General features: G+C 35.8%; 5 protein-coding genes across 10 annotated transcripts; 2 read left to right on the plus strand and 3 right to left on the minus strand.

Annotated features, from left to right (window-relative positions):
- Positions 1-13: 13 nt before the first annotated feature.
- On the plus strand, positions 14-2,969 carry Ndc1 (Nuclear division cycle 1). 2 transcript variants are annotated; one of them, XM_077412468.1, is made up of 2 exons: positions 14-148; positions 233-2,969. In XM_077412468.1, the coding sequence occupies exon 2, from the start codon at positions 412-414 to the stop codon at positions 2,134-2,136; it is 1,725 nt and encodes a 574-aa protein (XP_077268594.1). In that variant the 5' UTR covers positions 14-148; positions 233-411; the 3' UTR covers positions 2,137-2,969. The 2 variants fall into 2 exon arrangements, with proteins under 2 accessions (XP_077268594.1, XP_077268595.1); XM_077412469.1 differs by lacking the exon at positions 14-148 and adding an exon at positions 150-165.
- A 202-nt stretch (positions 2,970-3,171) lies between these two features.
- LOC143900768 (WD repeat-containing protein 36) lies at positions 3,172-6,404 on the minus strand. Its single transcript, XM_077412465.1, has 3 exons — positions 4,742-6,404; positions 4,387-4,664; positions 3,172-4,192 (listed from the first exon to the last, which is right to left on the minus strand). The coding sequence occupies exons 1-3, from the start codon at positions 6,273-6,275 to the stop codon at positions 3,335-3,337; spliced, it is 2,670 nt and encodes an 889-aa protein (XP_077268591.1). The 5' UTR covers positions 6,276-6,404; the 3' UTR covers positions 3,172-3,334.
- A 127-nt stretch (positions 6,405-6,531) lies between these two features.
- Ppat-dpck (Bifunctional Phosphopantetheine adenylyltransferase - Dephospho-CoA kinase) lies at positions 6,532-9,345 on the plus strand. Its single transcript, XM_077412471.1, has 5 exons — positions 6,532-7,477; positions 7,636-7,979; positions 8,106-8,357; positions 8,432-8,614; positions 8,790-9,345. The coding sequence occupies exons 1-5, from the start codon at positions 6,880-6,882 to the stop codon at positions 9,036-9,038; spliced, it is 1,626 nt and encodes a 541-aa protein (XP_077268597.1). The 5' UTR covers positions 6,532-6,879; the 3' UTR covers positions 9,039-9,345.
- Positions 9,113-10,190, minus strand: LOC143900777 (intraflagellar transport protein 22 homolog). The gene is made up of 4 exons (XM_077412482.1): positions 10,057-10,190; positions 9,758-9,927; positions 9,485-9,681; positions 9,113-9,345 (listed from the first exon to the last, which is right to left on the minus strand). Exons 1-4 carry the CDS (start codon positions 10,093-10,095, stop codon positions 9,182-9,184), a joined length of 570 nt encoding a protein of 189 aa, XP_077268608.1. The 5' UTR covers positions 10,096-10,190; the 3' UTR covers positions 9,113-9,181.
- A 413-nt stretch (positions 10,191-10,603) lies between these two features.
- LOC143900773 (double-stranded RNA-specific editase 1) lies at positions 10,604-18,532 on the minus strand. 5 transcript variants are annotated; one of them, XM_077412474.1, is made up of 7 exons: positions 17,844-18,053; positions 17,688-17,770; positions 14,169-14,251; positions 13,025-13,640; positions 12,333-12,502; positions 11,670-12,210; positions 10,604-11,592 (listed from the first exon to the last, which is right to left on the minus strand). In XM_077412474.1, exons 1-7 carry the CDS (start codon positions 17,852-17,854, stop codon positions 11,480-11,482), a joined length of 1,617 nt encoding a protein of 538 aa, XP_077268600.1. In that variant the 5' UTR covers positions 17,855-18,053; the 3' UTR covers positions 10,604-11,479. The 5 variants fall into 5 exon arrangements, with proteins under 5 accessions (XP_077268600.1, XP_077268604.1, XP_077268603.1 ...); XM_077412478.1 differs by lacking the exons at positions 14,169-14,251; positions 17,844-18,053 and adding an exon at positions 18,430-18,532 and having other exon boundaries at positions 13,025-13,538; XM_077412477.1 differs by lacking the exons at positions 14,169-14,251; positions 17,844-18,053 and adding an exon at positions 18,430-18,532.
- Positions 18,533-18,747: the final 215 nt, after the last annotated feature.

Genomic DNA, 18,747 nt, shown 5'->3' on the forward strand with positions numbered 1-18,747 from the left:
CATTAAGTTCCATTTACACGATTATCAATAAAATGAAATAGGCGCGTTTCTATGTGGAAAGGAGTAAGGAGTGTCAGTGCGTGAAGATATACGAACGCGTTTCCTGACTTTGTATCACACAATTCTGGTGTATTTAAAGCGCTCAATGGTGCGAGGTTACGCTAGGTTGCAATTAATATTATTTAAAATCTTAAAATTATTTGAAATCTTTCTCTGTTCAATGTCCGCACAGGAGCTATAATCCTCGACAAAGCCCGCGGGAGCAGTGATGAGCGACGTTACGCCGCGCGAGGAAGCTTGAGGTACGTCGTCGCGCGGAACCTGGCCTGGCGCGGCGGATGGAAATTTGAAGGTTAACCGGCGTGCGCGAAGGTGAAGGTTAACCTGGGTTAACCGGCTTCTACGAGCACGATGATCGAGACGGACAAGAAGGGCTGCCGGGAGCTGCTGATGCGGCGGATGACCTTGGCCGTCGTCACGAGTGTGTTGCTGCAATTATTTCTCGTCTGTTGCCTCGTCCTGCTCACGAATGCGAGCACGGACTTTGCGCGTTGGTTCGACGAGACGTGGAGCACCGTGATGTCGACACGGATGTGGGTTTACTTCGTCGTCCTCGCCATGGTGACCGTCCTGCAGGGTTTTCTCTGCAGCAAGAGTTACCTGCATCCTCCGCCGTACTACAAGAGCAGATTCGTCAAGCTGTGTATGACCCTCATGATTCAGAGCTTGCTTCTGCGAGCGTTATACATTGTTATCGGTGGTATTCTGGTCTGGCTACACTTGTCGTTGAAGAGAGGAAGCTACAGCTCGACTGCGGACTGCAGCGTCATACGTGGAACGTGCACGATGGAAGAGTACTACTTCCTGCTGTTCGGCGGCTTGTGGAGTGGATTATACTTTTCAATCAAGACTGGCGATTCTGCTAAGAAATATTTCCGGTTTCCTATTATAGCGCAATCTAAATTCTTCCAACTGAGACAAAGAATTTACACCATGTTCCCGACATTGATAATTTCCTCCATGTGGTCAACTCTGTATTATATGGCTGTTTATTATTTCATGGGGTCGTATTACCGTGAAGCATTGTTATCTGCGATTTCTATGCAGGTAGAAGTCAAGCCTTTGGACACTGTGGCTAAATTGCTAAACCTGTCACTGATATTGCAACTGTGGCTTCATCAATTTATATTCATATTGATTATCAGCAGTACGTACACGATATTTGAAATATACCTGACCGAATGGGCGCCATTTAAATTTGGCTTGAGTGGCGCGTACACTCCCGATAGTTCAGAAATGACTCTTATTGATGTACTATCAATGGACAAGATACCGATAATGCAGCACCTTGGTTACTTGGACCTGGTCACCTTAGCCCAAAAGGAGAAAATGAGAAGGGGTACATTGTTCACGCTCAGTCAGCCAGGTGGTCATCCATACAACTGGAACTGCGTGGTGCAAAAGTGTACAGATCTTCTCAAAAAGTTCTCGTCGGACCTCAATGCAATATCTGCAAAATCTCAAGATCAAACGACCTGTTATAGCACGTTGACAACAAGATTACCACCAGTTCAGCAAAGCCAATATATGTACCACATGCGGAAATTAGTACCGGACGTAGCACCAACGTTAGTAGCGGAAGCAGATGCAAGGGAAGCTCCTTACAGCGGTTCATTTATTCAAAAGTTTTTGAAGCAGAAAAAAGAAGCTGTTGTAACTTATTTATTTTCTAAGCCACTCATCAGTTACATCTTTGGCGAGCAAGATGATAATAAGATTCGTTATGCTTTACACAACGGGCAAATGGTGATTTGGGCAGCCGAAGCAATTTCATCTTTAACCGTTTTTTCGTTGAGTGAAGATTCTTATGGTATTGTACAAAAGGACGTGCCAATCATCGTCAACACTCTGCTGTCAGTGAAGCAGGCTCTGGACAAACTTCAAAAGTCAGCTGTGTTAGCGAGAAAAATGCAAGCAGATGATAAATTGATTAGGGAGGTTTTTACGTCTTTACGAAGTGCGATCAAGCGTAGTCTATATAGAATTGTTACAAACTTTGAATCGTATATCAAGGACTTGTCTCTTGAACCTTCGACGCTAGAACAATTGCACGGGTTTCTTTATTATAAGGAATAATTTATAAATATTTATATTGTCACAAAGTGAACGTATGTGATCCATCGGATTTTGAATCTGACAAAAAAACATTGCATTTTAAGTTTCTTGCGATTGAACGACTACTTTTTTCAATGATCATCTATGTATTAAGTCTTATGTATAAGTTTATTAATACAGTTATGTAAAAATATAAACGCAACATATTTTTCAATATTATAATACTTAATTTTACAAGATATCAGTGCGTAGATAATTCTATTTGCTTCGTCAATAGCGCATTCCCAACTAAACGATTGCATATATGTAACAAATCGTAATGATATTGGAATTAAATCTCCAATATACATGAAAGCAACAAAAGGATAATTCATTCGAAATGTAAAACAGTATCAGTTTATTGACTATCCATGGTTTACTGTTTTGTTAAAGAATTTATTATGTACACTTGTTTATCAAATTGTGAAACCAATCATCACACAAATGGCATATCTGATACTATAATGTGATACTATTTTGTTACTATTATTAACGAGATATAAATTTTCGACACTATGTAACGGAAATCGACTTATTTTGTGAGGTTGAAATCTGAGCTTGTTGTTCGTAAATTGCAAGCGGCATAAGATTGCGAAATTCTTCTTACGTTCTAGGAACAACTCTCGCTGCGTTTATATTTTATAATTGATGCAATTAGGATTATTAATGGAACGGAAAAGTGTTGAAACAATACGTGATGCTTGGCTAGTTTCAACATGCGATCGCTTGTGCTTCCAGGCTTCCGCGGAATATTTCTATTTTCAAAATCGGGCATAAATTTTTTGATTGTGCGTGCCAAGTTCGCGACGTATTGTTTAAAAATTTCAGATAACTCATGCCTTTTTACTACGCAGGGCCTCCGTAACCGCCTAAAGGAATTTCTAGAAATAAGCGAAAAAATTGTTACAATGTATAGTGTATAAAATAAATGGAAAACTCAGTAATCCAAACCTTTTTATGAGTGTTACTTAGTTTATTCTTTTCTTGACTGAAAGATGTTTCATTTTTTCGAAAGAATGCTGCTCGACGAGTGTCTATGTAACTTTATTTTTTAATTCGTGCGTGCAATCAAACATTCTACCCATTTTAATTTTTGAAAATATATGAAACTTAGATTTATTTACTCCATGTGGTGACTTGTTAATTATTAAATATTTACACGATATAAAAATATATTGTTTTACATTTTCTTAAAACTTTGTACAACACTTAGATTATAAAATAATTTCTCTCGTATCGTAAGCCAATTTCTCGTCTGTGCCTTTTGGATTTTCCGTAGATACTTTCGTAACGTATCGTTCTCCGAGATTGCTGTACCATGCCACTTTAAGCAAACTGCCAAATACGCTTGCGACAATTCGAAATCCGTCTGTCGTTCCATCATGTAACGAAGCATCTTCATAAACTGCAGCATTGACGATTCGGCGGAACTCTCGTCCAAAGACAACGATTGAATTTCGAAATCGATGTTGCTAGGACCCATTGCCTTTAATTTCTCTATCACATCCGAAAAATTGTTGGTATCTGATTGAAGCAAACTCTTGTTAAACGAAGTAAGATTTTGTAAAAGCGGATGAACACTGGCAGTTTCATTGGTGTTTTCATTGCTTTTAACGTCCGTGAAATCGAAGCGCAGTTGCAACGACGCAACCGTAGGCAAGAAGAACGGCGCGGTCTCTGGAACTTTAGGCGGTTGCCTCGGCTTGTTTCTCCTTTTAATGATATCGATATCGAGTATATTCTGCCATCTAGATTGAGCCACGGCGGACATGGTTATAAGATCGCTATCGAGCTGATCGGGAGACACGTAATCTGGCTCTTCGGCAACGACATCATCTTCATCGACTTTCTCGGCTTCTACGGAAGATCCAGGAAGTCCTACTTCGGGTATCACATCGTCTTTGCTAATGGTCTTTAGCGACACGTGTGAATAGAGCGTACGATTCGACCACAGGAAGATCCCTACATTACGTACATGCGCGGTCGCCAGAAATTCTGCCGTCGGAGAGAAACTTAAAGATATACAAGCTTCAGGAACCTGCAAGTACGCGAGATGTATCATTAATATAATATTTTTCAATGTATTCTTTTTTAGTTCAAATAATATAAAGGTCGAAACAATATTTAGCCAAGTAAATGAAGAAGCGTGAAGTAAACGGTGATAACCCGATTTAGAAATCCTCCTATTACTTATCTATTTATTTATATAATTCTGATAAAAAATAAATTCACCTGAAAAATATCTATTAAGTGTGACGATGGTATGTCCCAAGTACGGATTGTGCAGTCCATAGATGCTGTGATTAACCACCTAGAGTCAGGATTGAAACACGCATCCATTACTCGTCCCTCGTGCCCTTGAAAATGCCGAACTATCTTCTTTGTATCCACATCCATTAACACAACATCGAAATTTTCTAAGGCTATAGCCACAAGGGAACTCTCATTGTGATATCGTATCCATTCGATTGACTCTTCCAGTGTCAACGTCGTTCTTGCTGTAGGTGTACCTGAGAAAGGATCGCATTAAAATATCATAATTTAGAAGGAAAAAAAAAGGAAAAATAATCTCTTACGGCGCAAGTACCTTTCTTTGGTTTAAAATCCCAAAACTTGATTTTTGCGTCTCTGCCAGCCGTAATAAGAGTTTGATTCAAATCGTCAACCATGACGCCCTTAACGGGACCTTCGTGAGCGCCATTCTCGCTTCCATAGGACGCTCTGTGGATCCCCGATTGAATGTTGAATCTATCAACGTGTCCCGTGTTGTAACCGATCACGACAAAGTTTCCACATCTCGTTAAACATAAGCTGGTCGCGTTAGCATTGTAATTGTTCTTGAATCTCTCAGGAAGCAACTTAAGATCGCCCATCTTTTGAAGATGAGACGACCACGTAGTGACCATGCCTAAACCGCAATGAGTAGCTGCTATGTTGCACCATTCCTTTTCCCGCGTCACTTCGGCCGCGAGCTCGGTTATCGGCGGCATTAACAACGGATCGTCGACCGAGTGACTCTTTTTCTTGGAGGCTTTCCTGTTAAACGAGGCTCTACCCAGGCTTTTGTTCAATATCTCCGTGACGGTAGAGAACAGCCGGAGCGAAGAATCGCCGCCCGTGGTCAACAGATAATTACCATCGTTTCCATAAAACCGAACGATCGTCGGAGGCTCGGCGTGACCTTCTCTGATTCTCAAGAGCCTGCCCGCTCCGTCAGCCATATCAAATATCCATAGCTTGAGAGAATTGTCAGGCGAAGACGAAACCAACAACGGCTCATTTGGTACGTATCTGAGACCCGTGACGGCAGCGTTGTGCGCGTTACACAGCTGGCTCTCCACCATGCGTCGTTCCAAGTTCCAGAATACGATCTGGCCACCAAGACTGCCCGTCGCCATGATGGGATGGCCATCCGTACGAAAGCTGATGGATATCACCGGGCCCCAGTCCTGCACAAGCTCGAATATGGTCTCGTCGTACTTAAGATTGTGCAGAATAATATGGCCGTTGTTCAAACCTATGGCAGCCACGTCTATCGCGGGCGCTTGCTCCAACGCCGTCACGCTACTCTGCCATCCCTGGAACGTGTAGACCATCTTGCTCAGTTTAATGTTCCACAGCTGCAGCTGGCCCTGCTCGCTGCCCAGCAGAATCTTGTTCATGTAGGTATTGGGATGCATCAGTGTAGTTATTCTGAAAACATTGTTGCTGAAGTTCAACTCCAGCATCAGGCTCTCCTCCTTGATGTCCCAGACCTTCAGGGTGCTGCTCTCGTCGACGGAGATCAAGTGCGCGCCGAACGGCAGGAGAACGTGGACCGCGCACTCGTGACCCACGTAGGTGTGCTTCAATTCGGTTCCCCTGCGCCATGCGTAAACGTTGTTCGCGCTGGCCGTGTAGACGTGAAACGTGTCCGTGGTCAGGCAGGCGATATCGTCCGCGTGGGTGCCCGAGACGCTCAGCAGGGTGAAATGTTTACATCCGTAAGTGTGGAATTCCTTGCCCACGCACGTGACGACGAGGTGCTCCTTCCTCCGGAGGATGTACCGCGTGACAAGCGGCACATGGTTGCTGACGTAGCCGAGCGCACGATTCCGCGCGAATATCCTGCTCTGTACCATCGTGTATTACGAGAGAGAATCGAAAATTGAAAGGTTACAACTTACAACGATTACAATGCACACATCGTGCTTCTCGCGGCGTGACCAAGGCGCACCAAGGGGGCGGCCATATTTGAAATCGACTGTGCGAAAAATCTGGACAAAATTGCCCGCATTGGCGCGTGGAGCCAATCGGAGAGCCTATCATATGCTCATGTTCAACTGGGAATCGTGGACGTGGATCAATTTAACCTTTAACCAATCGGATGAAAACGGAGTAAGATTGAGGTTATCGAATTGGTCGATTTTCCAAATCGCAATCTTCAATAAGTTCGATAATAAATAATAATTTGTAATCTCTGATCTATGTCCTATTCAACCGTGTCACCTCACCTCTTTAAAAAAATTTACACATAAATTTGATTACAATAATCTAACTTGTCATGTGACGAAAGATGGAATAGAAATAGATAAAAAAGAAAAGAAAAACTCCATCCCCTGAAGCTAGAATCAGTTCGGAAGAAAAGCAAGTGATCGTCTACAAGATTAATAAATTAATCGTAAGTCGAAGTATCAGAGAAGTGCATTCGAGAAATTGAAGTGATTTTAATATATTTTCTACGACATGGCGAACACTGGTCTACTAGTTTTAACGTGTCCTAGAAAGATAAAAGGAATGTTGTTTCTAATCCAGAAGCATGTTCTGAAGACGTTGTACATTCAATACTTTCCGGAAAAGAATATCTTTGCAGGAAATTACAACTCTGCGACGTTACGGAGGAAAGGGTCTGAATTTTCTAAGAAGATTGCCGACATATATATGTATACTTCTCCAATTGCCACCAGTCTCGACGTTCGTGTCTTGCTCACCAACCTGAAATATCCCGACAGATCTGTTATAAACACGAAAAAACCGGTGGAAGTGGTGATCTTTGATCAGAAGTGCGGTGAAAAGGAGGCGGACACGTTCATACAGGATCGTTTAGCAAACAGATCGCAGAACTACCGCTTTGTTGATTACACATATCTGAACCATCTTTCGTATCCGTATGATAATACGTGTACAGAACATAATGTTCAGAATGTAAAAACTTACAAGAATGTAGTGCTGGGTGGCACATTCGATCGGTTGCACAATGGCCACAAAATCTTATTAAGCGAGGCTGTCTTGCGTTGTGCAGAAAAACTTACTGTTGGCGTGACGGATACCAACTTGATTACTGGTAAATTCTTATAACTTATTCAGTTTAGGAGTCGATTTACTTTATAGTATATAATAAGGCATTTGAATAGTTTACAGATAAGAACTGTCAGATGACTTATTAGTATCATTATGTACACACAATGGTACAGTTATAAAAATTAAACAAATTATTTTCAGGCAAAATATTATGGGAGCTTATACAACCGTGTACGCAAAGAATAAAGGAAGTTAAAGAGTTTTTGGAAGATGTAGATTCATCGATAACATATAATGTTGTGCCTATTAATGACATGTATGGACCTACTAAGGAAGATCCAACATTGGAGATGATAGTAGTGAGTCAAGAAACGAAACGTGGAGGTGATAAAGTCAATGAATTACGTGCGCAAAAAAATTTAAGCAAATTGGACATTTATACGGTAGAATTAGCAATTGATGAAGCCCATAACAAATCCGAAGAGGCCAAAATTAGCTCTAGTAATCATAGAAAACGATTACTTGGCACGAGGCTTCGAGCTCCTGTAGGTTTCCTACCGAGTATATACGATACACTGTAAAAAATTATAAAATAATTGTCATATGAGATTTTCTGTATATAATTCTATATAAATTACATTTTATATAAATTAATCTATTTCTTTTATTAGAGAGAAGGGAGGAGTTTACAACCTTATATTATTGGTTTAACGGGTGGTATTGCGAGTGGAAAATCCTCAGTTGCTGAAAAAATGCAACAACTCGGCGCTGGTCTTGTAAATTGCGATAAGTTAGCTCACGACTTATATTTACCCGGAACAGACTGCTTTCGTAAAATAGTTGAACATTTTGACTCTTCTATTCTCAACTCAGATGGATTTATAAATAGAAAGCTGCTTGGTGACATAGTGTTTAATAATAAGGTATTCAATTTAGTGTCATATGCTACAGTATATATTATTGCATGTAATTTTATAGAGATATATATTTTATGTAGGAACAATTGGAAAAATTGAATACATTAATTTGGCCTTTAATTTTGGAAAAAGCTAAAGAAGAAATAAATAATCTTTATCACAAGGGTCGTCATATTATTATACTAGAAGCAGCAGTTTTGATTCAGGCTAAATGGCAGAATGTATGCAGCGAAATTTGGACTTGTATCATTCCACAAGATGAGGTTAGTCCTCTCCTTGTCTTACATACAAATCATATTTTGCGTATGCAAAATACGTGGTGATAGGAATTTATTTATCTATTATTTTAAATTTCCCATTTTATGACGTGTATAAAGTATTTATAATTGTTTATATAATCTAAATGTTTTTATAAACTCAGGTTAAATATATTTCTAGGCTATAAAACGAGTAATGGAAAGAAATGGATTATCTGAGGAAGCAGCGAAGTTACGAATTGAAATGCAACCAAGTAACACGGAGCAAGTTAAAGAAGCCAACGTTGTCATATGTACTTCATGGAGTCACGAAGAAACCCTAATGCAAGTAGAAAGAGCATGGAGAGAACTAACAACTGATTTAGACAAACTACGAATTAAAGTTTGTCCCACAAATAATATGCAATCATTCCATGATATGCATAATTAAAATATTGATACAATGATGAGGAAAATATTGGTAACTGGATGTATCTTTGGCTATAAATAACTACAACAGAGATATATAGATATATTAATAACAAGAGTGATATTTTTCATCGTTTATATAATTGTTACAAAAAAATGAACATACTATTTAGCAAATAATATGTTGTCACTCAATATCAGTTTTTCTTCTTTGTCTTCGTGCAGTTTTGTCATTAGAGCACTTAGAAACAATCGAAAGTCGGTCTTTAATTTATCACCACCGTCGTCCACGTTACACTTGACATGAGAGACATTTGAGAAACTAGATGCTTTAAACATATATAATGTATAATATTTTAAAAATTAATTTATATATATATACACAAGATTTCTTTATTTTTAACTATTTGGAAAATAGAGAAAAATCCAGGTTTTGTTGGGATTGGATTATTACTCTGAAATACTTACAAATAATTTTCGATGCGCTTGATGTATTATCAGGATCAAAGAAGAGTATTACACAACTATTTGGCCCTAATTTAGCTCCGCTAACGAAATAATCATAATATTCTCTTAATTTTTTCGAAGAATCCTGCATTTTTGCGCTATATACAAGTATCACGCCATGTACATCCTTGCGTATAGCTGGCCAGCAATTCTTGAATCTGTTGAAACCATTGTTATATCTCGTCTTTCATTCATTCAAAATTCAATTTTGCGAAAGCATATATGTTAGTTTACTTGTGATTTCCACTGCAGTCCCACAGCTCGAGATCTCTCGAGATGCGCTCATTATTCATTTCAATATCATTAATTTCAAATTCTAATATTCGAACACCTTGAGTTGGATGATAATCATATGGAATTTCCGTAGCATCCGCCAGAAAATTCGCTATTGTGGTCTTCCCGCTCTAAACAAGCACGGTGTGTATATACATGTAATTCAGTTTATGCATAATTTTGGCATAAATTGACAAAAGTAAGATTTAAAACATCTTCATCCTCTTTTATATAAATATTCGATCGATGGATGCTCTTACCTCGGTTGGTCCTATCATTACCAATTTTAATGGGTGCATTGTTTGACAATATTGAAATCACATTGGTTGCAAGTATATTAACATTCCATTGCACCTGACTACTGTACACAACAATATAGAACGCATCATTGTTTGGCGATTGTTACTATAACGACCGTTGTCCCTGTTATGTATATGCAGCATTACTGAGAAAGCAATCACAGGGATATTATATGATTCGAATTAAAATTATATCGATTACAAAATTCATTAAATTTATGGCAAAAAATTTTTTTAATTTATACATAGAGCAAGTTGTAGAAAGGATTATACATATATTATTTGGTTAAATGAACGTGGCGGATTAATTTGTTTTATCATGAAATAGAATTTAAAATGTATATGTTGTTTGTAACATATATTATTAAAGAAACGCTGTTTCTCAACCTGCATTACACACGCGCGCGCGCACGCCTTGCAATTATAGTGTTTTATTTGAACATAATCCAAATATTTTAGAGTATCATAAAATATGTATGTACAAAAATGAATATATGCTGTTTGTAGAGTTAAGATATTTTATTGAATACATTAATATTTAATACATTCATTACAATACTGTCTTCTTAACAGTATTTAACACTATGTAATACAACAATGGATTATGTAACCATTGTCATTTTTATTGATAAACAACACATGATTCTAATAAAAATTGTAATTTGGTTATGGTTATTTGCTCATTATACTATGGAAGTACACTTTGCTATTGTGACGTAAATTATTCTCAGTGAAACTTTTTTCCTCAAATACTAAATAAAATTATATTAAAATATGTTTATCAAAGAAAATTTTAAACATAATAAATTATAATTCTAACGCGTATTTCATTACTCGTTTCAGCAAGTTATCGTGTTTCTATGATTGATGATAGAAAAAAGTGATAAAAGAAATTTCTTATAATATTATTTTTTCTGTATTCTAAATCTATTAATATCTATCAAACATAATATACTTTTTAAAATAGTTACATTAATTGTATATTATGTTATATAATAATAATTTTTAATTATGTATATATAAAATATATTAAGGACTAATATATTTCATTTTTTTTTTACATTGTTGCATAAATTGATTCTCTTAAAACTGAAAATTATATACAGAGAAAATAACATCACAAGAAATTAGATGTCATTAAATTTATGAGTTATATGTATATTCAATCTGTATATTTTGACATGTGATAACAACCATGTATTAAAAGAATGCAAAAGAATTATGCAAAAAATTCAAGATTGTCAACCTAGGTAAATAATACAAGTTGCTACGGCAATGTCAAGTCACTAAAAACAATTAGTGATATTTTGTGAATTAAATTGAAAGAAACCATCTGTGTATATTATATTTTGACAAGTTGATATTGAATAAGATATTGTTCACTTTAACCGATTGCCATTAACTCTGGTTTATTAGTATCCTCTGGGTAAGTCAAGTTATATAATGCCAATAATGCTGCTTTAGCTGCCGCTTTCTTGGCATCTTTCTTGTTTTTAGCTGAAAAATAAAAATTGTTATTTATATATTGTTAATAACAAAAATATTTCATAATAATTCATAGAATATATACATACCTGTTCCTGAATATTCGACTCCATCAATTTCAACAGCCAGAGTGAACATTGTATTTGGTGGATTACCAACACGGCTGAGCTCGGCATATGTTAGTCCAGGCCTCATTTGATTCAGTAACATGACTGGATGTATATTCGTAGGATTAGGTGGAAGTTCCTTTTGAGCGGGAGTTTTAACAGCATTAGGACTCTCTTTCTTAGTCCCTTTTGTAGTTGGTAAACCAGGTCGTGGGACTGGAACTGAAGTTCCCTGATTATGCCATTCGAGAAAAAGTTTATAAAGTGCAAAACTGGCCAATGAACTCCATGGTATCTCATCTTCAGAACTCGTTGTGTCCATAGCGTTGCTATCATCATTATTTTCTTCTTTTGATCCATCCATAGATGAATTAGCTTGCCCATCTGATTCAGCATCTATACTCGCTTTCATAGATGCTGCTGTCATTTTTTCAAGTAGTAAAGCTTTTAATGCATTTTCAGCTGCATTTTGACGAGCAAGTGGTTTAGATAATCCTTGCCCAACGTAAGTTTTACCATCAAGCTATAAATGAATATTAATAAACTGTTTTAGAGAGTAGATTTGACATAACGCATCATATTACATGTTAAATAACACATATTGTAAGACTTATAACATTTTAATTAAAATCATAAAATAATTACCTCAGCATGAACGAGATAAAGTGAGTTTGGCATGGGTCCTTGTGTCTCAGGGAATGTAAATTGGACTCCAGCTTTCATCTCATTTAATACCATGATTGCATTTTTGGGTTGTAAGGTTTTCCTTAGACGTTGGTTCATACGAAGACGCTTTAATCTTTTATTTACTTTAACTACAAAAATAGTTATGTTAGTAATCCATACATAATCCAATATGAATAATTAGAATTTATTTTATTTATCAGTGGAGAAATTCACATTGATTACAGGAGAATCTATCCTCAATAATATAATTGATAAATTCAGTGCTCCTGAGAATCTTCAAATTTGCGCAGTGAAATGTCATCATAAAAAGAAAAGGATTATATTGCTATATGCTAATTCTATTTTTTAAATTACAAATTCTTTAATTTATGTATGCTCATATTTATGCTTCACAGGATCTTTCTAATGTTATATGATTCTGTAATTGAAGCTCTATGTGTGTAATAATGTCAAAAAGATGATCAAAATCTACAACTAAAACTGACTGTTAATTACTTATATTAAAACATTAGAATTATATATCTTCGTTATATACTTTTATATTATAAAGATTGTTCTAAATATTCAAATTATAATCCTAAAGAGATTACAGAGATGTACAAAATTATACATTTCTATATAATCTCTCTATTTAATTTAAAAATACTTACATCCAGGTACCTTTCTTCGCCACCTTGGTTGGACATCTTGCATGTCCATATCTATATTGTCAAGTTGTTTCAAACTGTCATCCGTAACATCAGAATTATTGTTAGTAGAGCTTGGAGAAGAAGATAGCACAGAAGGCTGAGAAGTCACAGGTGTAGTTTGTGCAACACTAGCTGGCTGTGCGATTGCTGTACTCTGCTTTAAGATCGGCTTCAATCGCTGTGGCAATGGACTTGGTGCCTGTTGCTGCTGCGACTGTTGCAGTAGTTGTTGCATGGCCTGTTGGTTCATTGGTTGCTGCTGCTGTTGCTGCTGCGGTTGTAATTTCTGCTGCTGCTGCTGCTGCTGCTGCTGCTGCTGTTGTAATGGTAACTTTTGCTGCTGTCCTTGTTGCTGCTGCTGTGATTGTTGTTGGGGCTTTTGAAGTAGTTTCGTAGATACCATTGGTGGTACTAGAATTGGCCGTGTTGATGCAGCTGGGATTTGCGCTGGCTGTTGTTGCGGTTGCTGTTGCTGCTGTGATTTGAATCCTTGTGAGTTTTGCATGTTGTCTTGTTTATAATTGCTTGGTTGAATGGACGTAGATTGCGATGCTTGGTAACTTCCTTGTGTATTATACTGTAAAACATAGGGTGGGTCGCCGCTACACAAGGAACCTCTACGGTTGTGCTACCCCACCAAGGTCTAGTATCGTATGTTAGAATAATTAAACGCTACCCCTATAGCACATACCAACCATGTTACCTTTACTGTGGCCAACGTCTCTTTACTCATGACTGAGCTAAGTTTAAATGAAATTAAAAATATGCTATTAATAAACAATATTTTTTTTTACATAACTGATGTTTATAGAAAAGAAAATTAAAGATTATGTTTTTATTGTTAAATTGAAATATATATTAAAAAGTATCAAAAGAGATCAGTAAAATATTAAATTCTAATATTAATGTCATAAAATCATATTGTGGATTTTGATGTGAATATTGTAAATTAAAGGATCTATGTGATCACTTATTTAAATAAACGAAACTGAGAATCAAGTATTTGACGCCACAAGTAGAATGCTTATAATAATGTAGCATTTCTACCGAGAGTAAAATTTGCTTAGGCACGAGTTCAGCACGAACTACCAAGAAAACGGCCTACGGTAAGGTATGCTATGTGGGTAACCGACGACCTAGTCTTTGGTCGAATGCACCTCCTCGGTATTGTTGTATAGCTACTAGTACCTGCGTTGCAGGGAAGGGGACAGTAGGGACCACTAATTAGTACATGCAAATGGAAATCTTGTCGACAGCATATGGAATTTGAATTATGTATAAAAACAAGCATGTTATCATATTCTTCAATCTCACGCGCAATCAATATTTTAATACTCGAATTTCAATACTCGAAAAATGCTTATTATTTGTATAATACACTAGACTCATTTAAGTACATAACCCATTTGATATGACATATTTAATTTTTTTTATTTCTTGAAAAAAGTTTAAATTTGCATTAATTATGATTATGAATTTTCATTTTAATATAGGTAGACTTATGGTTAAATAAGTTTTGTTGTATAAAATTACATCTTTTTGAAGCATGTGTAATGTATATCTAAATATTAACAAATACAATACCAACACAAAAAAGATAAAGAAAAAGAAAGTTTTATAATAATTATCATAGAATAAATAAATCTTATCAAATGACAAACAGTGAATATTATTTAAACACATTAGTTTTTAAATTTAGTAAGAGTGATAGACGGCCAATTTTTGAGCAATCAAAGAAAGACGTTAAAAAAATAAGTTAAAACAAACTTGTTTATCAAAAATTTAAAAATTACAAAAAATTGTTAATGTTTCAAACCATACTTGGACTTCTTCAGAACATTATAACACAACCCACAAGAAATCACATTAAAAAATAATAATAATTACATCCTACCGATGAAAGAAAATCGAAATGGGGTTTACATTCAAAGCGTTGGAATGATTAATCGGAAAACCGAAATCAAAGTTGAACATAATGATAAGTCAAGAATTAAAAAATAACCGAGATGTTAAAAGTAAGGTAACATTTCTATTATGAGAATTCGTCAAAAATAACTGTAATAACAAATACATTCTTCGTTGGAAAGCAAAGAATGTAAGTCCAAAAAGAATTAATGTTCAGTAGATAATATGTGTAATGATAAAAGGAACGTACGACAAACTTACAATTGTTAGTGGTAACTAGACAGAAAAAAAATCAGTATGAAAGCCATATAATAAAATTAAAAAATGATAAAGCAAAGAAAAGAGACTTACATATGTGGTCAAAATTCAACGAAGAGAAGTGATACAAAATTCTTTATCTAGCACAAGTATTCGACTAGTGCGGCTGACTGAGAGTAAAATGTTCGTTAAAATGTTAAATAAAAGTCACAAATAATCAACATGTCATTGCTTATGGCTAAAGGTGGCAGGACACCTTTTAGCAATAAACAATAACACATCTTGATTATTTAACGAACATTTTACTCTCAGTCAGCCGCACTGATCGAATACTTGTGCTAGATATAAAATTTTGTATCATTTTTCTTCATTAAATTTTGACCACATATAAAAGTCTTTTTTCTTTGCTTTATCATTTTTTAATTTTATTATACGGCTTTCACTGATTTTCCTTTCTGTCTAGTTACCACTAAGTTTGGTCATAAGTTCCTTTTATCGCCACAACATATAACCTATCAAATATTAGTTTTCTTTACTTTTTGAACTTACTTTCTAACGAAGAATGTGTTTGCAACTATAGTTACTTTTGATTCTCATAATAGAAGTGTTACCTTACTTTTGACATCTCGGTTATTTTTTAATTCTTGATGTGAACTCCATTTCGGTTTTCTTTCGTCAGTAGAATGTAATTATTATTTTTTAATATGATTTCTTGTGGTTTTTGTTATAATGTTTTGAAGATGTCTGGTTTAAAAGGTTAACAGTTTTTGATATTTCCTTTTCAATTTTCCATAAACAAGTTCATTTTAATTTATTTCTTAACGTCCTTGATATTTGACTTACTTGAAATTGGCCGTCTGTCACTCTTATTAGCCGTTGCTTTCATCGAGCGTAATATAATTTCTTATATTTTTAAATTTAGCCTAAATAAATTTTATTAATATTTGTTTTCCACATTTATCTATGTAGAATTGCAATACGGAATATTTTTTGTTTTTATAGAATAAGAAGTATATATCTGAGATACAATTATATATCGTCTATGAATAAACAATACTGCCTATGTGACATTTTTTTTTGAAATGCACTTTTTGGCTTCGATTATTTTATATCATCCATTCCATATCATCATTTTACAGAGTAAGGTCGTAAATAATCACACTTATTACAGATGAATTTCAATGTTCATTCAAGAATGTTCATTACATAGATGGTTGTTGTAGATTTCACTTTTGGCAGTTTTTTGTCTCTTCTGAAAACTTTACTAATTATCAGACGGTATTGTTTATTCATTGGCGCTATATATAAATAAAAAAAATATATTTAACAATTCATAAATAATTGCTATTTCTTAGCAGTTGCTTTTGTAATGATATATTTAATCATGTATGATAATGATATATTTACCAATTTTTATATTTTTGAAGAAAAATGGGATAGAAAGCTTTTTTTAAAACAAAATTATAAAAGATTGAGTAATTTAACCCTTAAATATACTGGTTTCTGTGAGAAAAGTATTATTAACCATATATGCTTTTGAACGATATCCATTTCACATAAAAAAGATGCAGAAATAATTTACCGATTTGCTCAAACTTTAAAGAATATTATGCATAAGATCCATATATTGTGTTATAATGTGCTATATATATTATTACATATAACATTATATTGATAATAAAATAGATATGGTATTATGCCGGTAAAATGAAGAAAATTAATCTATTGACATTTCATGGAAAATATTTTAATAAAAAACAAAATTTTTTTAAATCAGAAACATAATTTAGTTTTAATGTTTTCTGCGTTAGTAAATACATCTATATTTGAGGGTTAACTACATATAACAACATTCTTAAACCATTCTCTCTGTATATCTTTTACAGAATTCTTAAAGCACTTGTCTAAGCTTTTATTCCAATATATAAATGAAAATAATTTTACAATGGTAATATCTGTGCAACTATTCCTATTTTTTTTTTTTCAAAAGCAATGCCTGTGCTCACACAGTAAAATAATTTCAAATCAGAATTACTGCATTTGGCTTACATTAATTAACATTGCGCGGACACCGTAGGCCTTTTAAGGTACGGTCGATTTTTCATTTATGATTCCCATGGAAATGGAAAAAAAAAATTGTAGCAGTTCCGGCCTATGTAAGTATAGAAATCACTTTTTGAAACCTCAAAGATGATACATGAATTTTATAGATTCTTTTGTAACACAGAAACCCTTTCAAAAACCCTTCAGAGTTTATAGTCCCAGGGTATCCCTCAGGGTAAGTGCTCCAAAAAGATGGCGTCCACGCAGTATTAATAGACCATCTTGCCTATTTTTACTTATTATGTCAATATAAGATTGTATATCGACATAATCATATGCAAAAGTATATAGCCATAGATATTGTCACATAGACAAAAAAAAAAAAAAAAAGAAAAAAAGAGAGAAAGAGAAGACTTACAGGCATTATGTAAGATCCTTGGCCTTGACCTTGGCCTTGACCTTGGCCTTGGCTCTGGCCTTGGGGATTGTTTGGATTTCGTCCTGCAACACCGAATTACTTATTAATACACTATTAATACGCTACAAGCATGACAGCATAACACGTGTGAATTACGAGAATTTCATTCGGTTCTCTCGGTCGAGAGAGAGAGAGAGGAAAAAAAAGTTGTTTTTTTCTGTCGGGATATCAATGTGAACCGAGCGTGCACGTAGGTCGCACGGTCAATGAACGTAATATCTCGGTGAATTGCGTCGTCGCGATTAGTAAATAGCGACGTCACGCCATGTTCTCGAGCGCTGCAACGCGAAAGCTCACGGATGACCGCCATTTCGCACTAACCGGCGCGTATTGATTTTTTTTCCCCCTTCGCGATGACTACACTTTCGCAGTTCACTATACTTATCGCGTTGATCGCCGACGTTGATCGCGACGCGACGCGATGCGACATACGGGGCTACACAGACCGGGGTTTTCATTATATGACGAAAATCCATACCGTTGCCGTAGCTCTGGTTTTGCCTGCTTCGTGTGTACATCTCGAATCTCGATCGGAGCAATAAAGCGCTACGCGGATCGCCGACGGTCAAAACTCCAATTCAGTTGGCGACGTGAAAAACAAAATCGGTTGGCAGAGGAAGCGGGGTACAGAGCAGCACGTTTAACTCATGCAGCCAGCTGCTCAACACTATGCTATTCTTACGTGCGTGTGGATAATTCAGTAACACTTCATAGCATACTCGCCGCTCGCCGCACTAGTTACCGTGTCACGTAGGAATGGGAAATGACGCCGGTCGGTCGCTTGCTTGGAATGTCGGAACTCGGAAGTAACGAGTCCGCCATGTTGATTCTCTGTCGCGCGGCATATACGACACGCATTTTCAAGGCCTTCACTCTCAGGTCGATTCGTAACTGTTGTGTACAAAGTTATTAAATCGTGTAAAATGCAATTGTTATTTCATTGAATTACATAATAAAATATTACGATATAGAAAAATAGTAAAATAAAAGTGACTTTCAA

Source organism: Temnothorax americanus, unplaced genomic scaffold (genome assembly GCF_048541705.1).
Source record: "Temnothorax americanus isolate GAGA-0224 unplaced genomic scaffold, ASM4854170v1 Scaffold30, whole genome shotgun sequence".
In the NCBI taxonomy this organism is placed as follows: Eukaryota; Metazoa; Arthropoda; class Insecta; order Hymenoptera; family Formicidae; genus Temnothorax; species Temnothorax americanus.